The sequence below is a fragment of the Mustela nigripes genome, chromosome X, assembly GCF_022355385.1.
Source record: "Mustela nigripes isolate SB6536 chromosome X, MUSNIG.SB6536, whole genome shotgun sequence".
NCBI lineage: Eukaryota > Metazoa > Chordata > Mammalia > Carnivora > Mustelidae > Mustela > Mustela nigripes.
This window is the reverse complement of record NC_081575.1, coordinates 90,750,808-90,778,139: the sequence shown is the minus strand read 5'-3', so window position 1 is coordinate 90,778,139 and position 27,332 is coordinate 90,750,808. Positions and strand designations below refer to the sequence as shown.

Here is a 27,332-nt window from a genome sequence, read left to right as displayed (position 1 = left end):
AACAGACTCTGAACTATAGAGAACAAACAGATGGTCACCAGAGGGGACAAGGGTAGGGGGACAGGGGAAATAGGTGACAGGGACCCAAGAGCACACTTGCCATGATGAGCACTAATGTAGAAAAGTGTTGAATCACTATATCGTACACCTGAAACTATTACAACACTATGTTAAGTATGCTGAAATTAAAATTAATAAAAGATTATACCAAGTTTTATGGTAAAAAAAATTTTTCTCTTTGCTGCCCTAAAGCAAACTCCAATCAGATTTTATTATTCTTACTATTACTACTATTATTATTTTTTAAAGAAGGCTCCACACCCAATGTGGGGCTTGAACCCATGAACCGGAGATCAAGATTTGCACGCTCTACTGACTAAGCCAGGCACCCCAACACTGCTACTATTATTCCAGGTTTCTCTCTCTCTGATAGACGAGATGGGGGCAGAGGAAGGGAAGGGAAAGAGGTTATCAGTTCCTCCCATAATATCTTGCTAGACAATAGGACAGTTTTGTAGAATAAATCTGGCAAACAACTGAACCCAGAAGATGGGGTACTGAGTCCATGGAAACAGGAAGAGAAGTCACTCAAGGGGTGCCACAGAGCTCTGATCTCATTCCTGTCCCACTGGACATAACAATTGAGGAACTGAAAAAAAGGACACGGTTGGTGTAAGACACCAAGACAGGCAGGCAAGAAGCAGGTTCCAAACATCTGTATGGGCAGGAATGCTGTATAGACGCTGAACGGCAAAGAAGGATCAGTACGACATGCTGCATTAGACCTCAAAAACCAAGCACACAGATACAGAGGAGGTGAAAATGGCTTCAAGGGAAAACCCGTGAGAGCACAATCTAGCTGCTTCCAAAGGAAGAAAGAAAGATTTCCCGGGCCCCTCAGGGCCATGCTGACAGCACCTCTTCTGTCCACCGAAGCATTCCTGAAGGCTGGGCAAAGTGCCAGAGGAGAGGAGAAGAGAACACAGACATCAAAGCCTGGTGGGGGGTGTGGAGGTGTCTTTCCACTCTGTGCAGTGGCGAGGAGCTTGGCTTAACCACCACATTCTCCTGAGTCAACGCAGGATGACCCACAGCGGAGAAAGAAGAGGATTCCAGAACTCACCCCCACTTTCTGCCTTGCGTTTGTCAGCTGAGACCAGTGAAGGAGAACCTGCCGGCCACCTCCCTCCCTACTGAAGGACAGATTCCCTGTGGACGGACGTCACTCAAGGTCCTTCCCTGCCTGTGCTCCTGCCATTTCCCCCACTCCTCCTTGTCCTCCTAGGCTTTCCAACCAGTTCTTCTCTTCTCTTTCCACCTCTTTTCCGAGTAAAGGGCCTGCAGTTTGAGGGGAAAGCTGGTGGCCCACTGCACCTCAGGAAATGGACTGACATTTCCCAACGTCGAGGAGCCACTCTGAAGTGAAGCAGCCTGCGTCGATGCTTCCCAGACCATCTGTAGTAAAGGACCATTATTTTAAGATGTCCAATCCAAAAACTAAAACAATAACAAAATAAAATAAAACAAAATGTCCAGGGGCACCTAGATGGCTCAGTTGGTTAAGTGTCTGTCTTTAGCTCAGGTGATGGTCCCAGGGTCCTGGGATCTAGTCCCGCATCAGGCCCCCTGCTCAGTGGGGAGCCTGCTTCTCCCTCTCCCTCTGCCCCCTCCCATAAGCTCTGCGCACTCTTTCTCTCAAATAAGTGGATAAAAAAATCTTTAAAAAGATTTCAAGGGGCACCTGGGTGGCTCAGTGGGTTAAAGCCTCTGCCTTCGGCTCAGGTCATGATCTCAGGGTCATGGGATCGAGCCCCGAATTGGGTTCTCTGCTCAGCAGGGAGACTGCTTCCCTTCCTCTCTCTCTCTGCCTGCCTACTACTCTACCTACTTGTGATCTCTGTCTGTCAAATAAATAAATAAAATCTTTTAAAAATTTTTCGAATCCGGGGTGCCTGGGTGGCTCAGTGGGTTAAGCCGCTGCCTTCGGCTCAGGTCATGATCTCAGGGTCCTGGGATCGAGCCCCACATCGGGCTCTCTGCTCAGCAGGGAGCCTGCTTCTCTCTCTCTGCCTGCCTCTCTGTCTACTTGTGATCTCTCTGTCAAATAAATAAATAAATAAATCTTTAAAAAAAAAAATTTTTCGAATCCATCATCGATCAATGCTTTTGTAAAATCACTAAACAGGGCTCACTAGAAAAACAAAATGGAAAAAAAAAAAAAGCCAGAGAGCAGCATGGCTCTGGGAAGCACACTTCGAGTAGCACAGGGACAGTGGATTTAGCTTTTATGCTCCTGTACGAACTACAGACTACAGTAGACACTCTAGGTTTGTGGGAACTCGAGACAAGGACAAGGAGATTTGATCTCAATCTCTTGAAAATCCTGCTAAAGGAATGCCAGAAAGATAAGGCGCGTTGGGCTTTTACTGACCACTAACTATTAAATATCTGGAGGGGAGAGGGTTAAAGTAAGAATGTTCCAGATCAAGATCAAAAAGCAAAGGCCCGTCCAAGAATAGTATCTGTTTACAATACCTTGGCTTCAAGAGATTTCTTCTCTTTCTAAGATAAATATTCAGAACGAAACAACGCAGGCTCTAGAGTATGAAAAATGTCTGCAGCATAAGGGAAATGGAATATGTCTGTTCGAAAGATTCAAAGGAAATCATTTCTTTTATAAAAATAATAAGCTACCAAGAAAGGGAAAAGCAACTTTAGAATATATTTATTTGGCGTATTCAGTAACAGATTCGAGGGAAATGCTTTTAGAAAGTAGAAACAGGAGGTCATACCGCGAATTGAGAAATAAAAGAACGCAGAGATTTACAAAGATAATTAACGGCTTTTGGGTTCACTTGCCACATGCTAGGAAGTGATCATTCCTGCCCTGAGAACCAGAAAAAGCTGGCCAAGTGGAAAAATCAGTCCCTTTTCTCGGACCCAACGAAGCACTGGATTTTCAGGGCAAATCGTCACCTTTTGTTATGCAGAAAGACCGGCATAGCCATACAGTGCTGGCGGAGATGGGCTTACCTGGAGCAGGAGACACTCGGGAGCCATAAATTGGTAGGAACACATAAATGGCAATTTAGAAAAATTGCTGTAAGCTTGAGTGCGGCCTGTCAGGAGCGTGAGAAACTCCTGGGGCTGAGGCACAGCACAGACTCCCATGGTGCTATGGCCTTTACCTCCACGAAGCCTACCAGGTTTTCATGATGAAGATCCAAGACAGACCCCGCCTGCTCTGGCACGCGGACCAGGAGAGCAATCCTTCTGAAATAGGCCCAGAGACTTCTCCACACAAATGGGCCCCTCCCCGAGGGGAGGGACTTCACTTCCGGGAAGGGAATTCCCAGAAGAACCTCATTTGGGGAACTGCTTCCGTGGTCTGGAGTTGGGGGTGGGGGTTCTGCCAGCCACGGCCACTCCAAATCTGGGTCATAGGTGTGGGTACAGGAATCAGACCGGGTCAGGAGTAGAACTTTATCCCCAGCCTCCATGATTAGAGGGGCAAGCACAGGTCCAGGCAGGCCAACCAAGCTTGCGCAAAAAAATGTTCAAACAAAGCCGGATGGAAAGAATCCATCTTTGGTTAGGCACCATATGAACTGGACCTAGGAAATGCTAGCTCTGAGTCGGGCTCCGAAAGCCGAAAGACCCCACTATGCAGGACACCCTGCCACTGGGGCCATAGGCCCCGGGACATATAGCAATACTCAAGGTGGCAGCGGCAGATGAGGAAGCATCTTGAAGTCTCTGGCAACCTCCTCTGGGTGAAGCAAAACCTGACCCTTAAAATTCTGTAGTAAGTCTCTACAGCCTCTTCGGGATTCTCACTCTGCTTTCCAGAAACTTTGGTCTGCTACTGGCATTACTGGAGACTGAAGGCTTGACCACAGGTCACCAAGTTCCCATGGAATCTGAGCTGCCTGTCACGAATGGAGTGTTGTCCAGCTGGCCAAGCCATGCAGTTGGGTGTGCAGAGCAGCACTCCCTCACCAAACAGAAGGCACATGAGATGCATCAGGTAGAGGCCCAAAGTTCCATGGCTCCTACTTGCACTACATGACCTTCTCTCTTCCGGTCTCCATCTTGGGCCTGATGGAACATTCCCTAGGACTGGGTGACTGAGGAAGAAAAGCCTCAGAGAGTGGTGCCTCAGGGCCACCTGAGATGGCAGAGCAGCGCGTCACGCACCGCAGCCCTACTCTCTGACAGCTTTGAGAGGCCGCGTGGAGGGGAGCCCTAGAAGGTGGGACTTTGACTAGTTTACCTGATTGTGTGGATAGACAGTCACAAGGGATATGGATTTTCCTCCCCTGGCCACAGGTTTCTGCCCAGATCACCAGCCCACAGCCCCACAGAATCCCTTCTGTGCCATCCTGGTATTTCGCAGGTATAGCCTCCCGTCGGGGTACTGCCTTCATGGCGAAGGGAGTGAGGCCATGGGCGTGTGTGCATGGACTTCACTGGTCTTACCATGTCCCCATGAGCCTGTAGCAGCTTGCTAGAGGGACAGCACCCTTTCGAAGACACCAGCTAAGTGCGCTGCAGGGTTGGCTGAAGTCCTTCTGGATGTGTACATGCTTCGAGTCGGCCTCCAGTCTACCATGCTGTGACTCCCATTACCAATACTCACCATCCGTGAGTCCAGGGGTGAAAACAGGAAGGCCACTACTCCGTGCTACCTCTGGTGATCCATTAGCAACACGTTACTTCTCATCCTTGTGATGGTGCGTAGGCTCTGCGGGTCTCGAGGTCTCAGTTCCAGAGAGAGGAATGCTCCCACCAGGGGGTCCAACCATGACCCCACTCAAGAAGAAGTAGAGACCGCTGCCTGGGCACTCTGGGTGCCTTGTGCCACTGAATGAAGAGCAGAGAAGGGGCCGACTACCTGGCTCGGTGATCGATCCTGACCGCCAGGGAGAAGCCGGGTTGCTACGACTACACAGTGGGCATGAGGAGAACATCTAGAAAGCAGGGAATCCTCCAGGTGCTTTGGCTATGCCCGTGTCCTATGATTAAAGCCCACAGAGAACTACAACAACCCAGTGCAGGCCGGGCTGCTAGTATCCCAGAACCTTCTCGAATGAAAGCTTGTGTCACTCCATCCACCAAGCAAAGAGCCACGACCAGCCACTGAGGTAACTGCTGACAGCAAAAAGAATACGCAAGGCTAGCAGGTAGGAAGAAGACAGCTGTGAAGGTCAGCGAGGACCCTGTGACCATGGCAGAGACAAGGACCATAAGAGTGATGAATATTTCTCCCTTTCTTGAATATTGATGTCTCTACATACGTTAACTGGATATTTTTGTTTTTTCTTTTCCATCCCCTTCTCATCTCACGTAAGCTGTATTAGTACTAAACTTGAACTCAGGAGCTCAGGATTTAAGTTATACGGTATCAGTGGAAGAATGTGAACCAGTTTGGAGAAGGATCCACATCACCCAAGGACAAAAATGGACAAAAAATGCATTCTCTTCCGGGGGAAAAAGTTACCATTTTTTTTTTAGTTGTATAATGCTACGCAGAAGTAGGACGGTCCTTCTGCAGAGATTAAGTTACCTTGAGGAGATTGTGTACGGATGCTAAGTTGACTGGGGGTGGATTTTATTGGCTTTGTCATGAGTCAACTTGGCCAGGCTGAGCTACAGTTCCCAGAATTCACTCTCTTGTTTGTTTCCAGTTAGGGTCTGTCACAGGGGACATTCTTGGGGAATCTGGAGGCCGGAAGGGGAGCAGTGGCCATTTCATGGTTCCCACCTTGCCGGTTTGCTGACTTACCTCACTGGCGTGAAGCAGCTGGGCCTGCGAGCGCCCTGCCCCTCCCCCATCCTCCCTCAGACGGAGCCGAGTTCTAGGCCACATGTTATGTGCTTAGCTCTTGACAGAGAGAACCGCTTCTGCTGGATACCCTCATCACCAAGGTCAGAGGCAACAGGAGCTGACATAGGTCATGGCCCTTCCCTATGGGGTTCCAGCTCAAGCTTGTGGGGTCCAGTCTACCTTGGTCTCCCCACTCTACTTCACAGCTTGCCTTCTCTACCACCTCCTCTGTGAACCTCAAGCTCCAGCATCAGACTCAGAGACAACAGCCATACAGACACTGCTTAGCAAGCGCCTGCGATTGCGGAAGAGCATTTCCTGTACCCCATCCATACCGGTCGTATGCAACACAGCTCCCCTACTGACTCTGCTTCTCTGCCTGGACTCACCCTGCCACAGGTACGGAGCCAGTGCAGAGGGTAAATACGGTGGGTTTTGAGCATGCTAAGCCCGGGGGGAAGGCCCACGTGGAGATGGCTACTGCTAAGACCACCAGAGATTCAGTAGGAGACATGAGGATGTGCTTGCCTGGAGGTGGAAGCTGAAGATACATGCCTCGAGAACACTGGAGATAAAAAAGCAAGAACAGGAAAATGAGGATATACAAGCGGAACAGGGGAAAGGGAAGAAAGCCATAGCAAACATCAGCTCACAGGTCCTGACAGGGGTCATCTGAGTCTCAGAGGGGAAGGCCTTTGTTCTCGCCCTCTTGCTAGATAGGACCTGTGGAAATATACCCAAAGGAACACGACCCAGGACTAGAAGCTGACAGAAAATGCAAGCAAGTGAGGAAACATCAGTTAGGTCTCGTGGCATCACCTCTTTCCTATATGGCATTGAGCCCCATGACCTCAAAGCCCTCTCCCTGGGTCGGAATGTGGTTTGTGGCATTGCTTTCCCTTCGGAGCAGAGAAGCAGGGGGCCAGCACACTTCTGAGGCTGGAAGACTCACAGGTAGTAATGAGGAAACAATCAATTTCTGTCCCAGAGGCTATGCACCTGAAAAGGAGAGTTAATGTGTTTTGCATAAAGACCATCCTCGAGGACAGGCTTCCAACCATGATGATACCAATTTCCCAAAGAGGACCCCAGCCCTTGGCCCAGTGGGGTCTGTGCAGGATTCTGTAGAAGTAGTTCGGACCCCTTCACCCTTTATTCTCGCCAAGATTCTCAGGCTGCCAACCTTGACGGGGGTACAACGGACCCCTGGCGGAAGGCTGTAGCACTCCACTGCTTCCCCTCTCTCCTCAATCCCTGAACATCCTGTGGACGCTGGCACCTCCTGGGGCCTCCTCTTTTAGAATGCTGATTCATCCCAAAGCATCTGTGGAGGTAATGGCCTTGACATATGTTTCCAGTCCAAGAAGGATGCGTTGGAGGAGAGGGAAAGTTTTCATTTTCTCTCTTATAATCAACCCAAAGGTCAGCATAGGACATAGACTGGAAAATTAGTCTTTGAGACTCCAGAAGAGCTGCCAGCCACAAGAAGAGCTGACACACGCCCCTGTCTCTGTATGGACGGGACTGGCTGCCTCTCCCTGTGCTTGTACCCATGCCCTTTCTCCTTGTTTTCCTCAAGACCTCTCGTGGATCCTGAGGGTTTCTGGCTCGTTGTGAGGTCCTCAGGGAAGCCAGAGCACATGCAGAAACCCTGCTGCTTGGCCAGAGCTTTGAGGGCTCCAGCCAAGTAGAAAAGCAAGCCAAGTTTAGAAACAATGAGTTAATAGTCCTTCCTGGGTTGCATCATACTATTAGTGATAACTAATCAAATGCTTCATTTAGTCAAATCCTGTTGGACTTTTTGTTCTGAGCGCTTTTCAAGGATCAGCCTCCCTCTGACCCTGGTGAATAGCCAAAGAAAAGTTGATGCATGGAAAAGTTACAAGATTTGCTCAAAGGCCCACAAGAGTTGAACACGCCCAAGCTAAAAAGAGATTCTGAGCTATCCACATTGGGATTCTACATGAATATTTTTTAGGTGGCTATTTGCAGCTTTCCCACATTGCTTGGGTCCTTCCCTCTCTTTGCTGGAGTGGGTCCAATTTCTGTTGGTTTGGAACATATATGATACAGGTGGGAACTTCTCTCACGTGCCTCATGCTCCTTCTCTTTAAAAGGAGAATGCATCCGTGATGGGTCTCTTGAGCCTCTGATCTGGTACAAGGAAATTGAATGCTTCACACACCTTATTCTCAAATGTGTGCTGTTGCACGATGGTCCTATTATAACATTTTCCTTCAATTCTTTCTCTTTCAAAAAAGTTTTCTAAACTCTGCCTCTGTCAACCTGTGCCAATTGGGGTCCCACATTGTTCCTCCAAATTAACTCCTGCTGTCATTACCACCATGTTGTTTGTCTCAATAGACCTGTTTTAGTCATCTTCGTACACGTCTCAAAGGCATTCAGTACTAATGACTCCTTGCCCGCCCCAGTAACACTACTACTATTCAGCTTTAAGGACACCACACCATCATACTTCCACCAAGTCTGGATGCTCCTTAGCTTCCCATCAACCTCTGGGCAACCACTGAATGTAATGTTCTATGAGAATCTCTATACTCTTTCCCTAAGGGATCTCATCCACACTTAGAACTTTAATTGCCAGCTAAACACCAAGAACTCATAAATCTATACCTTTAGGCTCCTCTATGTGTTCCTGACCCCGCTACATGACTCCTCTTGATTGTTCAAAGACATCTCCAACACTACACGTACTGAACAGAATCGAGACCTCTAACCTGCAAAGCTGCTTGTCTCTAGTATTTTCTGTCTGTGACAGGCACCACTATTCATCCTTGACTCCTTCCTTCCACTCCACCCTACCCATAAGTCCTGTTGATTTCCTCCCCATCATGGCACTTGAATCCAGCCACGCTGGTTCATCTTCATGCCATCCACCTGACCTATGCTACATTCCATCACTTCTCAACTGAACTCCCATCAGGGACTTCCTACGAGGTCTCCTGAATCCACTCCTGTCTTTCCTATAACCTCAATACGCTCTCCACTTGCCATAGTCAGAACAAATGGTCAATCAACAGCTTAAACCCTGAAGGACCACTGGTCCATGTAGATGAACAAGCGTTCTACACACAGCATACAAGGCTCTGCTGATCTGGAGTCCGTCTTAATGCTCACCGCCCTTGCCGTCACTCTCAGGACTGAAGTCACGCTGACCTTTCACAGTCTGTGCTCTGCTCCTTTCTATCTCAGGGCCTTTGCACATACTTTTCCTTCTGCTTGCTTTTCCTACTCCTTATTCTAGGTAACATCCCCTTATTCTCAGGTCATATCTTAAGCAGAACTTCAGGGAAGCTTTCCCAGGCTCCCCAGTGGATAAATGGAAGTCTGCTTGTTTTATGTGCTGTGTTTTTATCAAGATGGCTGTGATAATACCACCTCTATCCCTCGTGTTCTTCACAGTGGGACATTGAACACTCCTCCCACCAAGGAAGCTCTATACGCGCTGTCTTTTATCAAGGGTCTGTGGGTCTGTGGCTATGCCAGAAATGAGCAAGCCTAGGTCATATGAAGGGATACAGCATTGTCTGTTTTTCCATTTTATTTATTTATTTATTTTTGGAGATACTCATTCTTAGAAGCCGGCAACTGTGCTGTGCAGAAGCCACATGAAGAGTTCACATACAGGCATACCGTACCCTGACAGCTCAGATGAGACCTCAGCCAACAGCTAGTGCCAACTGCTGGACAGAGGAGTGAGGAAGCCTTCAAAATGACTCTGACCTGTGTTTCACCTGCTCCAGAGGCAAATCCTCCTTGCTCTAAGCCAGTCATGCCAGCCTCCCAGGGACCCATTTAGGGGGATGTGTGTGACACAGCAGGACATTAAGTTGGGAGGGGACACCAAAAGGATTTCTTTACTTCTTCTTATAAATCATGTTCCCCAAGAAGCAGGCGCTGAGATAACAGTGAATGTGCAGGAGGTTCATAAAGGCGTGTACTTAGGGTCCACACCTGTGCAATGAAAGAGGAGGCAACAAGAGGGGGCAGAGGGAGATGTGCAGCTGTGATACGGTCTCAGCGAAGACCTCAGCCAACACAACAAAGACCTGAAGATGGTCCCATAGAGTTGTTCTGAGTTGGGGTGAGGAGGCTGGGCCTTTAAACACGTGTGACAAATAGTTATTGAATATTGGCTACTCCCAGGAAGGGAAGGTGAACTTGGATAAGGCAGTTCTCATCTGCAGAGAGCATTTCCGAAAAGGGCTGCCAGCTGCAGGCTCTGCCGGAAACACTCCCAGCAGCTGGGAGAAGTCCTCGGCTCCTGAAGAGGGTTACAGGCAGCACATCACAGCATCCACTATATTCCTACAAGAATCATACAGACAAGAGAAGTTCCTCTCTTTCTGCTGATGGTATGTATGGATGCGATGCCTGGAATGTCTCAGCCATTTCACGAGAGCCAACATATGAATGAAGAGAACTGCCAGCAAAACAGAACCAGAGCCCCGATCCATGGGGCTCGGGGCCTACTTGTACTTCTGACCTGCTTGATACAGGTGGTAATAAATGTCCTTATCGTTGGCATCGGTTGAGCTCTAGGGCTTTCTCTTACCTGCATCTCAACCATCCTAGCCAAGGACAGGTAGCTCAGGCAACAGATGCTAAGACTTGGGAAGCATATAAAGAATGGGGAAGAAGGCATAGGTACAAGAAACATTACAAAGAAAGCATCAGCAAAACCTAAATCCTGGCAGCATATGGGGTAGTAGGGTGGCTTCTTTTTTATAGTAGCCACAATCTTGTTTTTGGAATGGCCAAATAAATTGGATGGGACCAATATTCCATCTGTGATAGATATGTTTTGTGATAGACCAACACCTCTTTCTTTCTAGGAAACTGTATTTCCCTTTTGTCAAAAACCTAGTGGGATGAGAAATCCAAATGGCTCCCTTTCCAGCTATGGACACCCAAGGGGTTTCAGGAGGAAACATCCATCTGATTCTTCCTTATTTCCCCCATGCAGTGTAAGGCAGGCACCATGTCTTGGTTATTTGGACCCCGAATCTAGAACAGGTGACAGAAAAATGACAAAATGGTTGGGTTTTTATTTTTTTAACCCAACAGCAGCACCTTGACTATTCTCATAGTGCCCATTTCCCTGGACACCCCATCCCCATCCAAAGCCACCCTCCTTTGGCATCTTTCCAAATCCTTTTCTTCTTCGTTCCTGTAAATATTGTGCACTCCTGAAACCCTACTCATTTCCCACCAATATCCAGCCTCTCTTACACACTAGTGCCCCAAGATTTAGCTAGGCACTTGGATTCCCAATTCAGTATGATATTTCCTCCCTTGCCATTTGGTGTGGTCATGAGACTAAGTTTTGTTCCTTAGAGGTAAGCGGAAGTAACGTATGCAACTTCCAACTTGTCTTCCACCAATAAGTTCACGTGTTCCCTTAAGCCTTTCCCTTTAATCTTGGCTGGGAAATGAGAAGGAGGCAGCCATCTCCTATGAAGTAAATGGAAGCCCCACACTGAGGACTGTATAGCCTTTTTCTCGAGCTTGGACTGCACGTTTCAGAACCGTGATCCGGGAGGGAAATAAACACCTTGAATAAGCTACTGAAGAGTTTTCTGTTGCAGCATCTTATGTGCCCTGAGTGATCCAACTTAAAGTAAGCTTGTAATTTGTGATCAAACAACCTTCTCTGATATGCCTAGGAAATTAATAATATGTGTTCATAATATGGAGATATTAGTAAGACTCATGCTTTCATGGGGCTTCCCAGCCCACATATTGATGGACATGAAATATTTAAACATTTCTGCAGCCAAGAGACGCTGCTGCAGACACTGGAGTATTTATAGCATAAGACAGGAAGAATCATGGTATTTGTGTTTCCGTAAGACTAAGGAACCATTTTCATCTTGGATCCAATCTAGACATTACTTTTCCTGCCAAAGCTGAACTTGGATAAAATTCTCTCTTTCACCAATGTGGAGCAAAAGCCATAGGAAGAGAAAACTTGAGTTTCCACTGAACACAGAATGGAGCCACAGCACAGAGAATGTGATCTTCTTTCCAGAGTTGTATGGTAAAAGCAATGGGCTTCTTTGCAGAGTATTGGAAGGGATGGACGGTATCTCGGGACTTTAAGTAAACTTTGGGCAATTACTCAATGTAGACATAATTTTCTGTAAACTTTTTGAAAGTTTATGACACAGACATTTATTGACTACCAAATAGCTATGTTCTCCCCTATATTTCCTAGCCTTCTTGCAATTAGGTGGAACCATGGGACTGATTCTGGCTATGAGAAGTGTGATCCATCAATCCTAGGCTTTAGCATTTAAGAGCCACCAAGTATAGTTAAAAATCTTCCCACAAAGAAAATTCCAGGCCCAGCTGACATTATTGCTAAACTATAACTAACATTTAAGGAAGAAATAATACCAAATCCCATAAACGCAGAGAAAATTGAAGAGGAAAAGATACGCCCCAATTCATTCTATGAGGCCAACACTACTCTGACAGTGAAACCAAAGATATCACCAAAAAAAAAAAAGAAAAAAAGAAAAAAAAAGAAAAAGAAAAAAAAAGAAAAGAAAAAACTATGAAATAATTTCCCTTATAAACATAGATGTAAAATTTCTTTAAAATTTAGCAAATTGAACACTGTATAATATAAAAAGTACAATATATCATGACCAAATGGAATTTATCCTAGGAATAGAAATTAGTTTTAACATTCACAATTCAATGACTGTTTTTACCACATTAAGAGACCATAAAAGAAAAACTATATGATAATCTCAACACAGCAGTAAAAGCATTTGACAAAATTCAACATCCATTCCCAGTTTTAAAAAATTCAGCAAACTGAGACTAGAAGGAAACTTCTTCAAACTAATAAAGAGCATTTACAAAGGAGCTGTAGCTAATATCATACTTGGTGGTACATGACTGAATGTTTTCCCCCTAAGATCATGGTGTCCACTCTTGCCATTTAACTCAATATTCAATATCGCATTCAAAGAGCTAGCCAGTGCAATCAGGCAAGAAAAGGTAATAAAATATTCAGACCAGGAAGAAAAAAGCAAAATTTTGTACTCAAAGATTAAATGATTGTCAACATAGAAAATCAAATGGAATTCATAAAAAGCTATTAGAACTAATAAGTAAGTTCTCTGTACTATATACTAGATAAACAACTGAAATTTTAAATATAGTACCATTTGCCATAGCATTAAAAATATGAAAGATTTGGGGATAAGTCTCACAAAAGCTGTGTAAGGTCTAAATACCAAGACAACAATATTATTGAGAGAGAGAAATTAAAGTTCATGGATCAGAAGCCAAACTGATCTATACATTAAACTCAGTCTAAATCCTAATCTCAGTAGACTTTTAAAATAAAAATTAACAGTCTGATTCTAAAATGAATATGGAAGGCAAAGAAACTAGACAAGCAAAAACAACTTTGAAAAAGAACAAATTTAAAGAACTAACACTCCTTGACTTCAAGATGTTTTAAACATCTACATTAATGAAGATAATGTGGTATTGACATAAAGGTAGACAGACAGATCAATGGAATAGAAAGTCTAGAAATAGTCCTGCACATATAAGGTCAATTGATTTCTGACAGAGGTGCAAAGGCAATGCAGTGGAGAAAGGATAGTCTTCTTGACAAATGGTGCTGGAACAATGAAACATTCATATGTCAATAAAAAAAGAACTTTAACCCATACCTCATACCAAAGACAAACATTAATTCAAAAAGAATTGTAGTCCTGAATGTAAAACATAAAATTACAAAATATCTAGAAGAAAACAGGGGGAAAATCTTTGTGAGCTTGAGGTGGGCAAACATTTCTTAGATATAACACCCAAAGCACAACTCATAAAAAAAGAAAAATGTTGTTAAATAGAATTTCATCAATATTGAAAGCTTTTGCTCTTTAAAAGACAGCATTAGAAAAACCACAGATGGAGAGAAAACATCACATATTCAACATATAAAAGGAGCTCTCAAAACTCAATATTAAGAAAATAAACAATCCCCTGAATTCATAAAAGAGAGTTCATCAAAGTAGATATATGGTTTCAAATTAAAATGAAAATGAGGGGCGCCTGGGTGGGTCAGTTGATTAAGCACCCGACTTTTGCTTTCAGCTCAGGTTGTGATCTTGGGGTTGTGAAATCAAGCCCTGTGTCAGGCCCCACGCCCAGCACAGAGTCTGCTTGGTATTCTCTCTCTCCCTCTGCCTGTCCCCCCCAACCCCTGTCGACTCAAGTACGCTCACTCACTGTACTCAAATAAATAAATGAAATCTTTAAAAAAATTAAACCAAAATGAGATCACTACTTTTCAGAAAGACTCAAATTTAAAACACTGCCATATATACCAAGTGTTGGCACAGATGTGGAGAGACTGAAACTCATTCATTGCTGGTGGAAATGTAAAATGTTATAACCACTTCGGAAAATAGTTTAGCGGTTCCTTAAAAAGTTAACAATACACCTGCCATAAGACCCAGCCAATTCACTCAGAATAATCACGCTGAGTGAATTCAGCTGGACAAAAAAGAGTACACAATGCATTATTCCATTTACACAAATATTAGAAGATGTAAATTAATCTATAGGAACAGAAAACCTATTAGTGATGGGGGGCATAGATGGAGAAGGGTGGCAAGGAAAGGTCACAAACGGGCATAAGGAAGCTTTAGGAAAGAATGGGTTCATTACATTGAGTATGGATGTAAATACACGTACACCCACATATGTCAAAACTTGTCACATTGTACATTTTAAATATATGCAGTTTAGTTCAATTATACTGCAGTAAAGCAATGTTTTGAAAAGTGCTATGATTAAGGGTGTGGCCCTCAATAAAATCTCTCCCTTATGTAAAATTACTTAGGGAAAAGATCTGATTAAGAGTTTGGTCTTCTCTGTCCTCTAATCCCTTAATATCCAATCAAGAGAAAGATAAAGATAGGGAAGTTAGAAAACAGCAAAAAAATGTGCCAGATCTGTTAATTATGTCCCCAGAAGAACTGTGGGTGTGACTGCAAGACAGAAGTAATTACAATCATATGTTAAGAAATCTAATAAGTTTTTACTAAGTTTACTTTTTAAGTATATAATTCAATAATGTTTAGTATATTCACAAAGTTGTATAACTATCACAATGATCTAATTCCATAACCTTTTCATCACTCCAAAAAGAAACATCACGCCAATTAGCAGTTACTCCCCACTCTGCCTCCTCCCAGCCCTTAGGAACCATGAATCTGTGATGTTTTGTATCTGACTTTTATCACTTAGCATAATGTTTTAAAGGTTCATCTGCACTGTAGCATGTGTGACCACTTCATTCTTTTAAATAATATCTGGTTATATGGCTATACCACATTTTATTTTTCTATTTACCTATTGTTAAGTCTATTAAGGTTTTTTCAAAGATTTTATTTGTTTATTTGAGAGAAAGGGAGAATGGGGGGAGGGGCAGAGGTAGAGAGAGAGAGACAGAAACTCTCAAGCAGACTCCCCACTGAGCACGGAGCCCGACATGGGGCTCGATCTCATGACTCTGAAATCATGATCTGAGCCAAAACTAAGAGTCAGAGGCTCAACCGACTGAGCCACCCAGAAGCAACAAGTCATTCAGTTTGTGAGAGTCTTATTCTGCTCAGGAAGCCACAAGCCTGGGCAATACCAAACAAAACAAGCCTTTGAGTAGTTAAGACTTAAAACCAATCTTCTAATTTTAATTTTAATCCGCGATATTCTAAGGGCAACTGAAAGAGCTATACAGACTTAAAGAGGGCATATGTATATCTTAAAGATACGGCAAGGAAAAACCTCCAAAGAGCAGGTCCAGAAACCATAAAGAACAGTGGACAGTGGCATTACTGCAAGAGAGAAAACCAGGTCCTGATCCAGAATGTTCACTCTCAGCATAGGGCCTCCAATCATCTGCAAAGCAGAGTTTTTAAATTGCCACATTTCAGCAACTTCTGTGTGTCTCCCTTTTGCCCCTTTCCAAATAGGAGTGTTGATTTTTGCCATTACACATTAGGTGTTTGTTGGAAGGTAAGCTGGATAATTTTTCGTTTTTGTTAGTCTTTCAGACCAAGTAGAACCAAGGCTGGTCCAGATGTAGATACCATGCATCACCCAGAGATGCAGGACTATGAGCTAGATTCGTTGATTAGATGGGACTTTAGTGGCTCCCTGGGAGAATGATGGAATATGTTCTGTGTGTGGGAATGTTTTAGATCAGGTTTCATAGGAGTGTAAGATTCTTGTTCAAGTGATTTGTTGGGGGTATGTTCTTAGGATAAAGAAATTTAGGGAAAGAAGATAGAGCATGAGGAAATCCAAGCAAATGAGTAGTGTTAGGTATAGAATCGATTCAGTCCAATACTAGGGGATACTTCTGGAGCACTACAATTAGTCCCACACTGAGACAAGAGAGATGGCCTTTGGAACCCTCTGTCATTCAATCATTGGCTGAGGTCCACTCCCCAGAGATAGAGGTATCACCTTCTCTCTGAAGAGGCTTGCTTTTGGCCAAGGGCAACTTTCTAAAAGACGAGAAGCTGTGAGCCATTGGCCAGCACCTTCAGCAGCTGGGGATGTGTGCATCTGCCTAAAGGAAGAGATCAGGGTGGGGCACCATTAGGGTCTACTGCAGGCAAGAGGAAAGCATCTGGGTAATAAATGGAAGTGTGAGCTGTGAGTGATTACACGGAGCAGAGCCACCCCAATCACCCACCTTGCTGACTCACCTTGGACTTACAATCTGAGCTCCAAATAATCCTTTGTTATGTTAAGCCGCTGGTTCTGTTAGTTGCTTATCACAGTAGAAATGAGTTTGTCCACTAGAGTTCAATTGGGAAAGCAGAACCACCCTATGTGATATGGAATTAGGAATTTACAACAAGGACGAGACCTTAGATAATGTGGGAGCTGGCGAGGTGCTGCATGGGAAGCTGTTGTCTCTGCACAGGGTGATGAGCCTGAGGTCACTATGGGTATTAGGGCTAGAAGAAAGAGACACTGAACCTGAAGTGGAAGAGACCAAGGACAAACTGGAAGCCACAGAACAAAGTAGAAAGCATCTCTTACCATTTTTAGTTTTGACGATGTGGGTAACCTGCAGAAGCCAGCATCTTTTCTCATGGAGCTGCATGTGGCCCAGAATTTGAAGCTGAAGGAGAGCAGGCAGGAGCTGAAGAGTCTGCAGGCCCGGAATCTCCTGTCCCAAGCCACCCTAACAGTGGCAACGCATGTGCTCCCGCTGTTGCCCAGCGCCTTACACTGACCTTCAGGGAATAATGACCATTGCTTCGTCTTTACCTTCTCAAATCTGTTGTGGTCCATCAGAAACCAAAACTACATCAGGGACAAAATTCTGGAAAACACAGTTCCAGTTTAGCTAAGTTGACATGCTACAAAGCCAACACACGTGGCCTCACTTAATACAGACCCCAGTGGAGGTGGCAATGTGACACCCAGAAGAGGACTTGTCACCAGAACTTGACTAACAACGTAACAACAGAACAACATAAACCAAAACGGGACCAAAACAAAGACCATTTTCTTAGTCACACCTGGCAAAGGATATTCATCAATTCTTCAGAGAGAAAATAATAAAAATTACTGTAGGAAATGAAAGGCGGGAAATAAAAATTACTGTAGGAAATGAAATGAAATGCTATATTCTACATAATCCACAGTGGTTAAAAGCACAAGTTTTGTAAAGTCAGGAACCCATTTACAAGTTGTGTGTTCTTATGTTAATTATCTTCTCTGTGACTCATGTGTACATCTGAAAATGGAGATAATAAAACATTTTTTATGGGCTTGTTGGTAAGATTAAATGAGTTAAATAAAGAGAAAGCACTTAGAACAGTGTGTGGTGTGTAGGCGCTTTTCAAATATTAATGTTATAATTATTGTAGAACATCATGCTTTGCCTTTACGATAAAATTTATACATTTATGATTCTTAGTAAATTTCCAGGTTGTCCTCATGGAGTTCTGGGTGAAATGTTTCTTCCAAGGGTTATGTATTTCTGCCTTATAGTTGTAGGAAAGGGGCTGGTGTCCAGAATGGGGAAAACCAAGTGTGGGTCTCTCTTGCTGAACACTTCCCATTCAAGAAAGTTTCTGATACAATATATACCTCCTTGACATGAGTTATTCTCATTTCTCTATACTTATATGTCTCATCAACACAGGGCTTCAGGCCTAGAAAAATGACTCATTCATGTTCTATGAATAATCAAAGAGAAAGCAAAAAACTGTCCACTTCTTAGGAAACACTTCTAAAGTCCGTGCTGTGTGTTCAATGAAGATTTCTCTGGTAAATAAAGATATTCAAGTAAGTTGCAACTGTGGTTTATCAGAGTCAGTTCTAGATCTGGGATGATATCTAGATCATCACTAGAATGTGTGTGTGTGTGTGTGTGTGTGTGTGTGTGTGTGTGTGTAAGAGAGGCTGTTACCAAATCTGAGTTTGTATTTAGTAGATTTTCATAGCCAATTTGGTTGATTGTATTTTGTTAAAATGCTATTTTAAAACATTGGATACATTCTTGGGGGTAAGCCTGGGGAGCCATGATCATGCAAGACTACACTGGTTAAGGAAGTTTATAACAGAACCATCTCCCCTTTTTAAAATGAGATATGGTTGAGCCCTTCCAATTTCTGTTATTCAAAACAAAAAAGAAGTCTTCAATGACATGTAGAAAAATCACGAAGTTGTATCCTATGGAGTCTCATGTCTGAGTTCTTTCCAGGGTCTCTAGAGTAGTGAGTTGACTCTTGTATGGTAACTGTTGGTCATGGAAGATTCTATCGCATGGTTCACAAAAGGGGTTCAATCTGCCCTCTTGTCTCTCTTGTGGGAGCCGTAAGGAAAAATGTTACCCCAAGATCCTCTCTCTTTCTGGTCATGCTGTTCAACTTCAACTAGATCAATGTAGATCTTTTAAACTGAAAGATCATCGTGGCAGGCTTCTGTTTAATAACAGAAACCTGGGTACAGAGATAAAGGACTATATTTTATGCTCTCTTTTGTTGTGATCAAGTTTTAACCAATAGGATTTGGTGGAAGTGGTGTATGCGACTTTGGGGAAATTTCTTTAAAGGAGCTGACTCCGTTTTGGGGGAAAGCCTTTTTGCTTTCCTTCCATTCGCTTTCCTAGACTGCATACATAATGGCTGGAGTGTCGGCAGCTACCTTGCAACAGAAAAACAGAAGCCACATGGTCAGAATGGCTGAGCACAAAAGATGATCCTAGATCCCTGATGACTTTGTGCAGTTGTCACACGAATAGTAGTCTGACCATCTGTGAGCTTGTTTTATGCAAGAAAACAAACCATTGTGTTTTTAGCCAACGTATTCAGGTTTCTACTTCTAGCAGTTAAATGCAGTTCTTGAATACAATTAGGAAATCTTAGAAGGCTGTTGGGAATATGCCCCCTTTTTACCTCTTGGCTCAGGCTTTCGCCCAGATATTCCCTGTGGATCCTCCCTTGGGTCCTAATCTAGCTTTCCCACAACAGACTGGTGAAAACTGACTAAATTCAAATGGCCACTGAATGCCCCCCAATATGATTGCCTCATCCCTTCCCACAGGAAGACTTTTCCCTCTGGGTTCCTTCAGGCATTGAGCAATATCTTTGATTTAAGCCAGTAGACCTGGACAGAGATGAGTTGCTGGTTCCAGAGCAGTCCTGGTTTCATGAATGAGGATGATTCCAGATCATCCAACTAAAGTTTGGATACCTCATCAGTGAAAACTGGAAAGCTGATCCATTTAACTATGCCATCCACTGTGTCCATTTAGGTACTCTGAAAAGCAGATGCCAGTATGGAATTAAATGTGCAAGAGATTTACTGGGGGTAACACCTGTGAAGAATAAAGAGTAAAGGTTGGAAACCCACAGATTTGCCAGTAATAAGTGACGGACTTGGTTTTGGGGGGGTAAATCCCAGCTTTGATAGTCGAAGGCTGAAGTTCTGCTTTGAAGTGAATGTTGATTTATAGCCAGATATGTAATCAGAAATCAGAGGAAATCAGAGATTTCCCTGGAAATCAGAGAAACACAGAAATACTGAGATAAATTCTCCATACCTCCTCAGTGGACGGCCAAATTAAAACACTGGGGAGGCCCAAAAGATCCTGGAGAAAAGTGAAAGCCCAGGGAAACATGAGAACTGGCTGTGCATTCCTTAACCACACATAGTTCATCCAGCAGAGGGTGGAAGCACTGTGGACTCAGTTGTTAGAACACAACTGCAGCCGAATTAATTGGCCAACTGCCAAGCTATTCAGACCCAGAGTGAACCTTTAGAAAGTGGGGCTAAAGTATAAAAATAAGACCTAAACATCTGAAGAGATGTCACCAGCTGCATACTGGGAGTTAGAGGGGGATGATGTGGGTTGGGGTTGGGTTAAAACAGATTCTACAGCTTACATTCAGACAAGTTACTAAACACCAGACAAAGCAACCAGACAAAGAAACTCTCAGAAAAATAAAACAAGTCAGGGTTATTATAACATATTATATAAAATATTGTCTAAAATGTCTACTTTTAAACCAAAATTTACCAGACATACAAAGAAACTAGAAAGTGTAACTTAAACTCAGGAAACGAGTAGCCAGTTAGAAACTGTGAAGGGACACAGATGTTGGATTTACCAGAGAATGTCTTTGAGGGGGGTATTATAAATTTGTTCAAGAAGTGACAGAAACTCTATTTGATAAATTAAAAGAAAATATGCCAATAAAGAGTTAACAAAGAGGGAGTCTCAATAGAGAAAAAATGATAAAAAAAAGAACCAAATGAAAATTCTAGAGTTGAAAAGTATAAGAACTGAAATGAGAAATATAATAAAGCCATTCAAAATATTGGTTTGGTCAATTTCTTTGAGCTCTATTTTTTTTTTTTGGCAGCTGTAGAGGATAAATTTTTAGCCTTCCTATTCAAATATAGAGTATTTCTAAAAGCAGAGAAAATTGTTTTCAAATGTTGTTATATTTCACTGGTTTTTTTTTCTAAAAATTTCTGAGGTGGTAAATAACTAAGTATAGAAATATAAACACAATTTTCTTACATGGTCAATTAATCTGTGACAAAGGAGGCAAGAATATACAATAGGGAAAAGACAGTCTCTTCAATAAATGGTGTGAGAAACTGGGCAGCTACATGGAAAAGTATGAAACTGGACCATTTTCTAACACCATAAACAAAAATAAACTCAAAATGGATTAAAGACCTAAATGTGAAACCTAAAACCATAAAAATCCTAGACAAGAGCACAAGCAGTAATTTCTGTGGCATCGGTTGTAGCAATGTTTTTCTGGATACGTCTAAGGCAAGGGAAACAAAAGCAAAAATAAACTACGGGGACCACATCAAAATAAAACACTTTTACACAGTCGAGGAAATCATCAATAAAATGAAAAGTTGATCTACTGAATGGGAGAAGATATTTGCAAATTATATAGCTGCTAAGGGGTTAATATCCAAAATATATAAAGAACTCCTAGAACTCAACACCAAAAAAGCAAAAACAAAAACAAATAATCTGAGTTAAAAATGGGCAGAGGACCTGAATAGACATTTCTCCAAAGAAGACATCCAGATGGCCAACAGACACATGAGAAGACACTCAACATTACTCATCACTAGGGAAATACAAATCAAAACCACAATGAGATACCTCCTTACACTTGTCAGAATGGCTAAAATTAATGATGCAAGAAACAACACGTGTTAGCCAGGATGCAGAGAAAGGGGGACCCTCTTCCACTGCTGGTAGGAATGCAAACTGGTGCAGCCTCTCTGGAAAACAGTATGGAAGTTCCTCAAGAAATTAACAGTAGAAGTATCATATGACCCAATCATTCCACTGCTTGGTGTTTACCCACAGAAAACAAAAACACTAATTTGAAAAGACACATCCACCCCTATGTTTACAGCAGCATTATTTACAATAGCCAAGCCATGGAAGCAACCCAAGTATCTACCGATAGACAAATAGATAATGAAATGTGGCATGTACGCACAATGGAATATTATTCAGCCATAGAAAGGACAAGAGTGTATCATTTGCAACAACATGGATGGACCTATTGCGCATTATGCTAAGTGGAATAATTAAGGTAGAGAAAAACAAATACTGTATCATTTCACTCATAGATGGAATCTAAACAAAACAAAACAAATGAATAAATGAACAAAACGCAGAAACCGACCTATAAATACAGAGAGCCAACAGACGGTTGCTAGAGGGGAGGGGGCCGGGGGACGCACAAAATGGGTGAAGGGGAGTGGGAGATGCAGGCTTCCCATTGCGAAATGAGTAGGTCACAACCATAAAAGGCACAGTATAGGGAATATAGCCAATGATATGGTAATAGCACTGTATGGTGACAGACGTCACCCGTAGTGAGCATAGCATAGGATATAGAGAACTCGGATCTGTATGTTGTACACCCGAAACTAATGTAACACTGTATGTCATTTAAAAAACTAAAAAAAAATTTAATTAAAAAAATTAAAAAAAAAAAAAAGAATGGTCAGGACGTGCCAACTTCTCTAACGTTTGCCCCTGTTTCCAACTCAGGGCTCACCAGAGAAAGGCAAATTCGCTCTTCAGTACAACCACTAGGATGTCCCTCTTTCTTGTTGGCCTGCCCCCAGCTTCCCCAGGCCAAGGACTTCTCTAACTGGAGCATACCTGAAGCCTTCCATCTGTTTCCACCACAAAGCTTTCCCATTGCTTACCTACCTGGGAGTGTCTGCCAAACGCAAGTGACAGTGGCTGACCCTCTTGCTACAGAGAGCTGCGAACAGTTTCTCTTTGTTCGGAAATAAACACAGAAACAATTTTCCAACTCCACTGAGCCTCGCACCAACAAAAGAACATTCCCTGTAGGAGATCGTGAGAGGTCAGATTTTTACCCTAAGATTTAGAGGGTTTGGCACACTCTGTGGTCATTGGTAAAGTCATTTATATTGTTTCAAGAAACTTGGACATGGCAGGTAGTTGCTTAAAGGAAAGTGCCCTTGTGTTACGAAACCAGATTGCTTCTGCCTCTTCAGCGATGCTCAGATAGTTCAAGCTCAAATTCAAACATAACATGCTTCTCTGTGTTATTTCGGTTTCATTTCTCTTTCAAGCTTTGCCATTTCAATCCCTTCAAGGCAACTTTTTAATGTCTCCCACGGTTTATGAAATGTCGCATTTCCTTCAACCCCCCCCAATTTTCTCTCTCATGAGGACTGCCCTCAGTATTGGACACCAACCCTGAGACAAGTGCTCTGCTGGGCTCCCTATGAGAGTGTAAGAGGGAAAGCATGGGGAATCGGAGGGAACAAGGGACACAGACACTTGCAAACCACACAGCCGCTGCCCAGTGGACATCAATTTTGTCCGTCTACACATGTATCTTCTTTCCCTTTTCTTCTTCCTTCACCCACACGCTGAGCCTGAGGTCTCACATTTCAATCCCCAATGAAAGCAAATTTTGCTGGTTTTTTAAATGTGAAATCCTACCCCTACAAAGTCATAACCCTACAAGGTTGTTCTGACACTGACCTCATGCCTGGGCTGGGGCCTCTTGGGGGACTCGCTCTCCTGACTCCTGAAAACACTTACGTGGAAGGACTGATTGCAGGAGTCATCCCTTTACTAATGATTATGAGAGAAAGGAAAAACACTGTCCAGGTATGTCCCTCCATTCAGCTTTTCAGGAAGGAGGTAGCATAGAATCCTTTGCGAGTCATCAGGTCCTGGAAACAAAATTTGCTTTCAAATCAATACAAATGCTGTCTGTTCCGTGTGTGTGCAAGAGGTGCCCATTATTCTTTTTGTTTGATATGTAGGCTTTTCTCAGAAAAGAGCGGATCAAGTCCTCTCTCAGGAGATCACAATCTCTATTCTTCCATTTCCTCCACTTTCCACGTCTTCATACACTTACAAATGTTGCGGGCATCCCTGTCACACGAGCCAAAAAATCATTTCTCTAGTGGCGAAGTGGAGAGGGTGGAAGGTATGGGACATTCCGTGTGTGATTTCTTCTTGGAGCCCTTCTAGAATGCCATCACACGGACCCCACCCAATTTATCACTTGTGCGAAGATAGTACACGTTAGAGTTATGGATCATACTTTCACATACTGTCGTAAGAAATGTGTAGAGAATGGGTTCTTTCAAGTGCACGTGGTAGGGAGGGAAGAAAACAGTCTGAAGAACAGAGATGACCAAACCTACAGGACAAGTTCATTCCCTGGAGTACACGGGAAACGATCATGGGTGATGTCAGCAGGCCTTTGAGATCAAAAGCAAGAATGGGGTGGGAAAAAAGTGACTTCTAGATACGACACCTAGACTCTGAGTGTTACAGCAAGACCAGCTCCTGGGTTCTTGAAGGTCACATGCAAAAGACCTACTGGGAGAGAGAAGGAAAAGAAAAAGGTCCGAGAGTCGTGCCAAGATGTGTCATTGCTGCTGAAGCTAGCATGTACTTACATTGGCAAAGGGGAATGTGGAATTCAGTTCGACTCCTTTATGTGTTTTCTAGTCTTTTTCAGAACACACACTTAACGCTTTGGAAACTTGACTGTTCTATGCTGATTGGATGGTCTTAAAATGAGTTCTAAACTACAGAAAGTAGAACGTTATCCATCGTCCTTCACTCAGATCATTGCAAAGGCACATGCACATGCCCTCCATTGGCCTGTAGAGGAAGTACGTCCAACTGTGGCAGTTTCTCTGTGTTCCTGGAATCATAATTGGCCTCCATTTTCAATTTCCCTTGAAGGTGGAGCCATACCCTTGAATGCCAATGGAATGTAGGCAGAGGGGAGATGTACAGCTTCCAGGCCTGGAGGACACTAAGGCATAAAGGTCAGACCAAAGCCACCAAATGATAAGAGCTAAGGTCCCTGAATTACTGGGTGAAGCAAGGCCACCTGCTTACCCTTGTATTACCATTGGTGTATTTGGACACGACCAAGATATAGACACTTACTGCATGAAATGGTTCAGACTTAGGGAGTGTTTGTTAAAGCAGTTAAACTACCTAGACTGATACAACCAGTACCTTTCACAGAAAATAATGTGGACATTTCTGATGCCATTATTATAGCAGCTGGCTTATGAGAAATAACATTCTGAGGTTTTGTAGTAATTTGTGAGTTGAAATCAGTTATTTTCCACTTGATGCAGGACAAATGCTTACAAAGCCATGTTAAAAGACATATCTGGGCCCTAGTCTTGACCCAGTGAATGAGAACCAGGGAAGGCATAGGCAGTTATTATTTTAAAAAACTTCTCTTTTACACAGGCCCTTGGCTAAGAACCATGCATCTACGATAAGCCAAATTTTACCCTTAGATTAGGCTAAACTGTCAGGCCTCATTGCCTTGGTACATACAATTTGGCTGAATAAAGTTTTTCTTTTTTTTGAATAAAAATTTTTTAAAGCATATTTCTGTTGTATCTAAAAAATTAACATGTAACAGAAAAGACCTTTTTCGGGTGTACAGTTCTATAAATTTTATTATTTTCAGGTAACACCACTCAAATCAGGACACACAAGCAAAAAATACCCTCATACTACCTTTTTGTAGTCACACGCTCTTCCTCTCACCCCAAAGCCTTGCAACCACTGATCTCTTCCCCAACATTAGTTTTGTCTTTTCAAGAATGTCCTAGCAATGAAATCCTACATCAGTAACCAGTTGAGACTGGTGTCTTTCACTCGGCATAATGCTTTTGCGATTCACTTGTCTTTGGTGTGCATCCATAACTTTTTTTTAAAGATTTTATTTATTTGACAGAGAGAGATCACAAGTAGGCAGAGAGGCAGGCAGAGAGAGAGGGGAAGGGAAGCAGGCTCCCTGCTGAGCAGAGAGCAGGATGCAGGGCTCGATCCCAGAAACCTGGGGTCAGCACCTGAGCTGAAGGCAGGGGCTTAGCCCACTGAGCCACCCAGGTGCCCCTATCCATAACTTTTTAATGCGAAGTGGTAGCCCATCATAGGGACCTACTACAGTTTGCTTTCCATTCACCACAGAAGGGATCTGCGTGTAGTTTCCAGGCTTCGGAAAGCGTGAAGAGCGCTGTTACAAAGCGTGCACCAGTGTCTATGTCATCCTAAATTTCCCTTCCTCTAGGGCAAGGTTTCTCAACTGCAGTACTGCTGACATTTTGGGGCCAGGAATTCATTTGTTTGGGGGGCTTCCCTGTGCACAGTAGGAAGCTTGGCAGCAGCCCCAGACTTCTACCTAGATGTCTGTAGCACCTCTACTTCTCACCCCCACCCTCATTGTGACAAATACAACATGTCTCCAAATATCGCCCCCTCACCCCCCACCTGGTGGAGAACAACTATCTTAGGGAACAAAACCCTCCATGATTACTTTAGTGTGGGATTGCTAGTGACGACTATCAGTTTTTGTCTGAAAATGCCTTTGTTCCCCTTCATTTCTGCAACAAATTTTCTCTGGACATAGAATTCTCATTTGACAGTTGTTTTCTTTCAGTGCTTTAAAAAAAAATCAGTATACTCTAGATTTTGTCGTTTCTGTTGAGAAGTCAGTTACGAGTCGTAAGTGTTCTTTTTGAGGTAATCTCTTTCTGATCACTTTCACTATTCTTATCTGTAGTGGTATTGTGGGTGAAATGAACCCTTAAGATTGACTTCTGATGATGAAAGTGATGAGGACACACACACACCCAGGAGGTATGGAAGGTTTATTACACATATCACGAGGCTTATGGGGTAGAGCAGGGCTGGCTTCCCAGGCTGGTCTGAGAATGGTTTGAGAAAGCAGGGAAAGAAGACTGGCTTGAAATTTTTGTGGTCGTCGGGGAGTGGGGCTGGAGTAAGTGTTCCAGCTACAGGCCAAGGTTCGAACTTTCATCTGCTGCCAAAGACAAGAGCACCTGGGTTTTTCTTCTTTTTAAGACTGTGTTTCTAAGTAATCTCTACACCCACCATGGGGCTCTAACCCATGATCCTGATCAAGAGTCGCAACTATACTGACTGAGCCAGCCGGGTGCCCCAGTACCTGGGCTTTCTTACCAGCTTGCCCAAATGTGGGACAGAATGGAAGAGGGAGAGGTGGGCTTAAAAACTGTCCAAAGCAGGGGAGGGGGCAGTCTTGTGGGAGTGAACCCTTACCCTGTGGACTCTGACCCTATCTCTGGGTACACAGGGTCAGAAAGGAGTGGAGGCCAGGAGAACTGGCTGGTGCCAGAAAACCCGCCCCCAAACGCAATGGAATTGGGTCCAGGAAGCAATTTACTCCCTCTGTGCTTCAGGCTCCAAGCCCACAATGCTCACAAAGAGGTCTGGGTAATTCACACCGGCAACCACACACACATGTTCACAGCGGGCTCTACCTCTGAGTATAAGACTAAAGATGCATTCATTCCTTCTCTTATTCTTGGGTGCACATTAGAAAAAAAAAAATAGGAGTCATGGTCTATTACAAGTGTT

The 27,332-nt window shown here is 43.5% G+C and overlaps 1 protein-coding gene across 1 annotated transcript in view; it reads right to left on the bottom strand.

The window, feature by feature from the left end:
* Positions 1 to 1,281: 1,281 nt before the first annotated feature.
* Positions 1,282 to 27,332, bottom strand: part of RPGR (retinitis pigmentosa GTPase regulator) — an 84,449-nt gene continuing 58,398 nt past the window's right edge. Inside the window, exons 17-20 of the mRNA XM_059385267.1 lie at positions 6,217 to 6,392; positions 3,189 to 3,273; positions 3,034 to 3,147; positions 1,282 to 1,455 (exon numbers count right to left, since the gene is read on the bottom strand). Of these exons, the coding sequence (XP_059241250.1) occupies positions 1,282 to 1,455; positions 3,034 to 3,147; positions 3,189 to 3,273; positions 6,217 to 6,392 (549 nt within the window). The remainder of the gene's footprint in view (positions 1,456 to 3,033; positions 3,148 to 3,188; positions 3,274 to 6,216; positions 6,393 to 27,332) is intronic.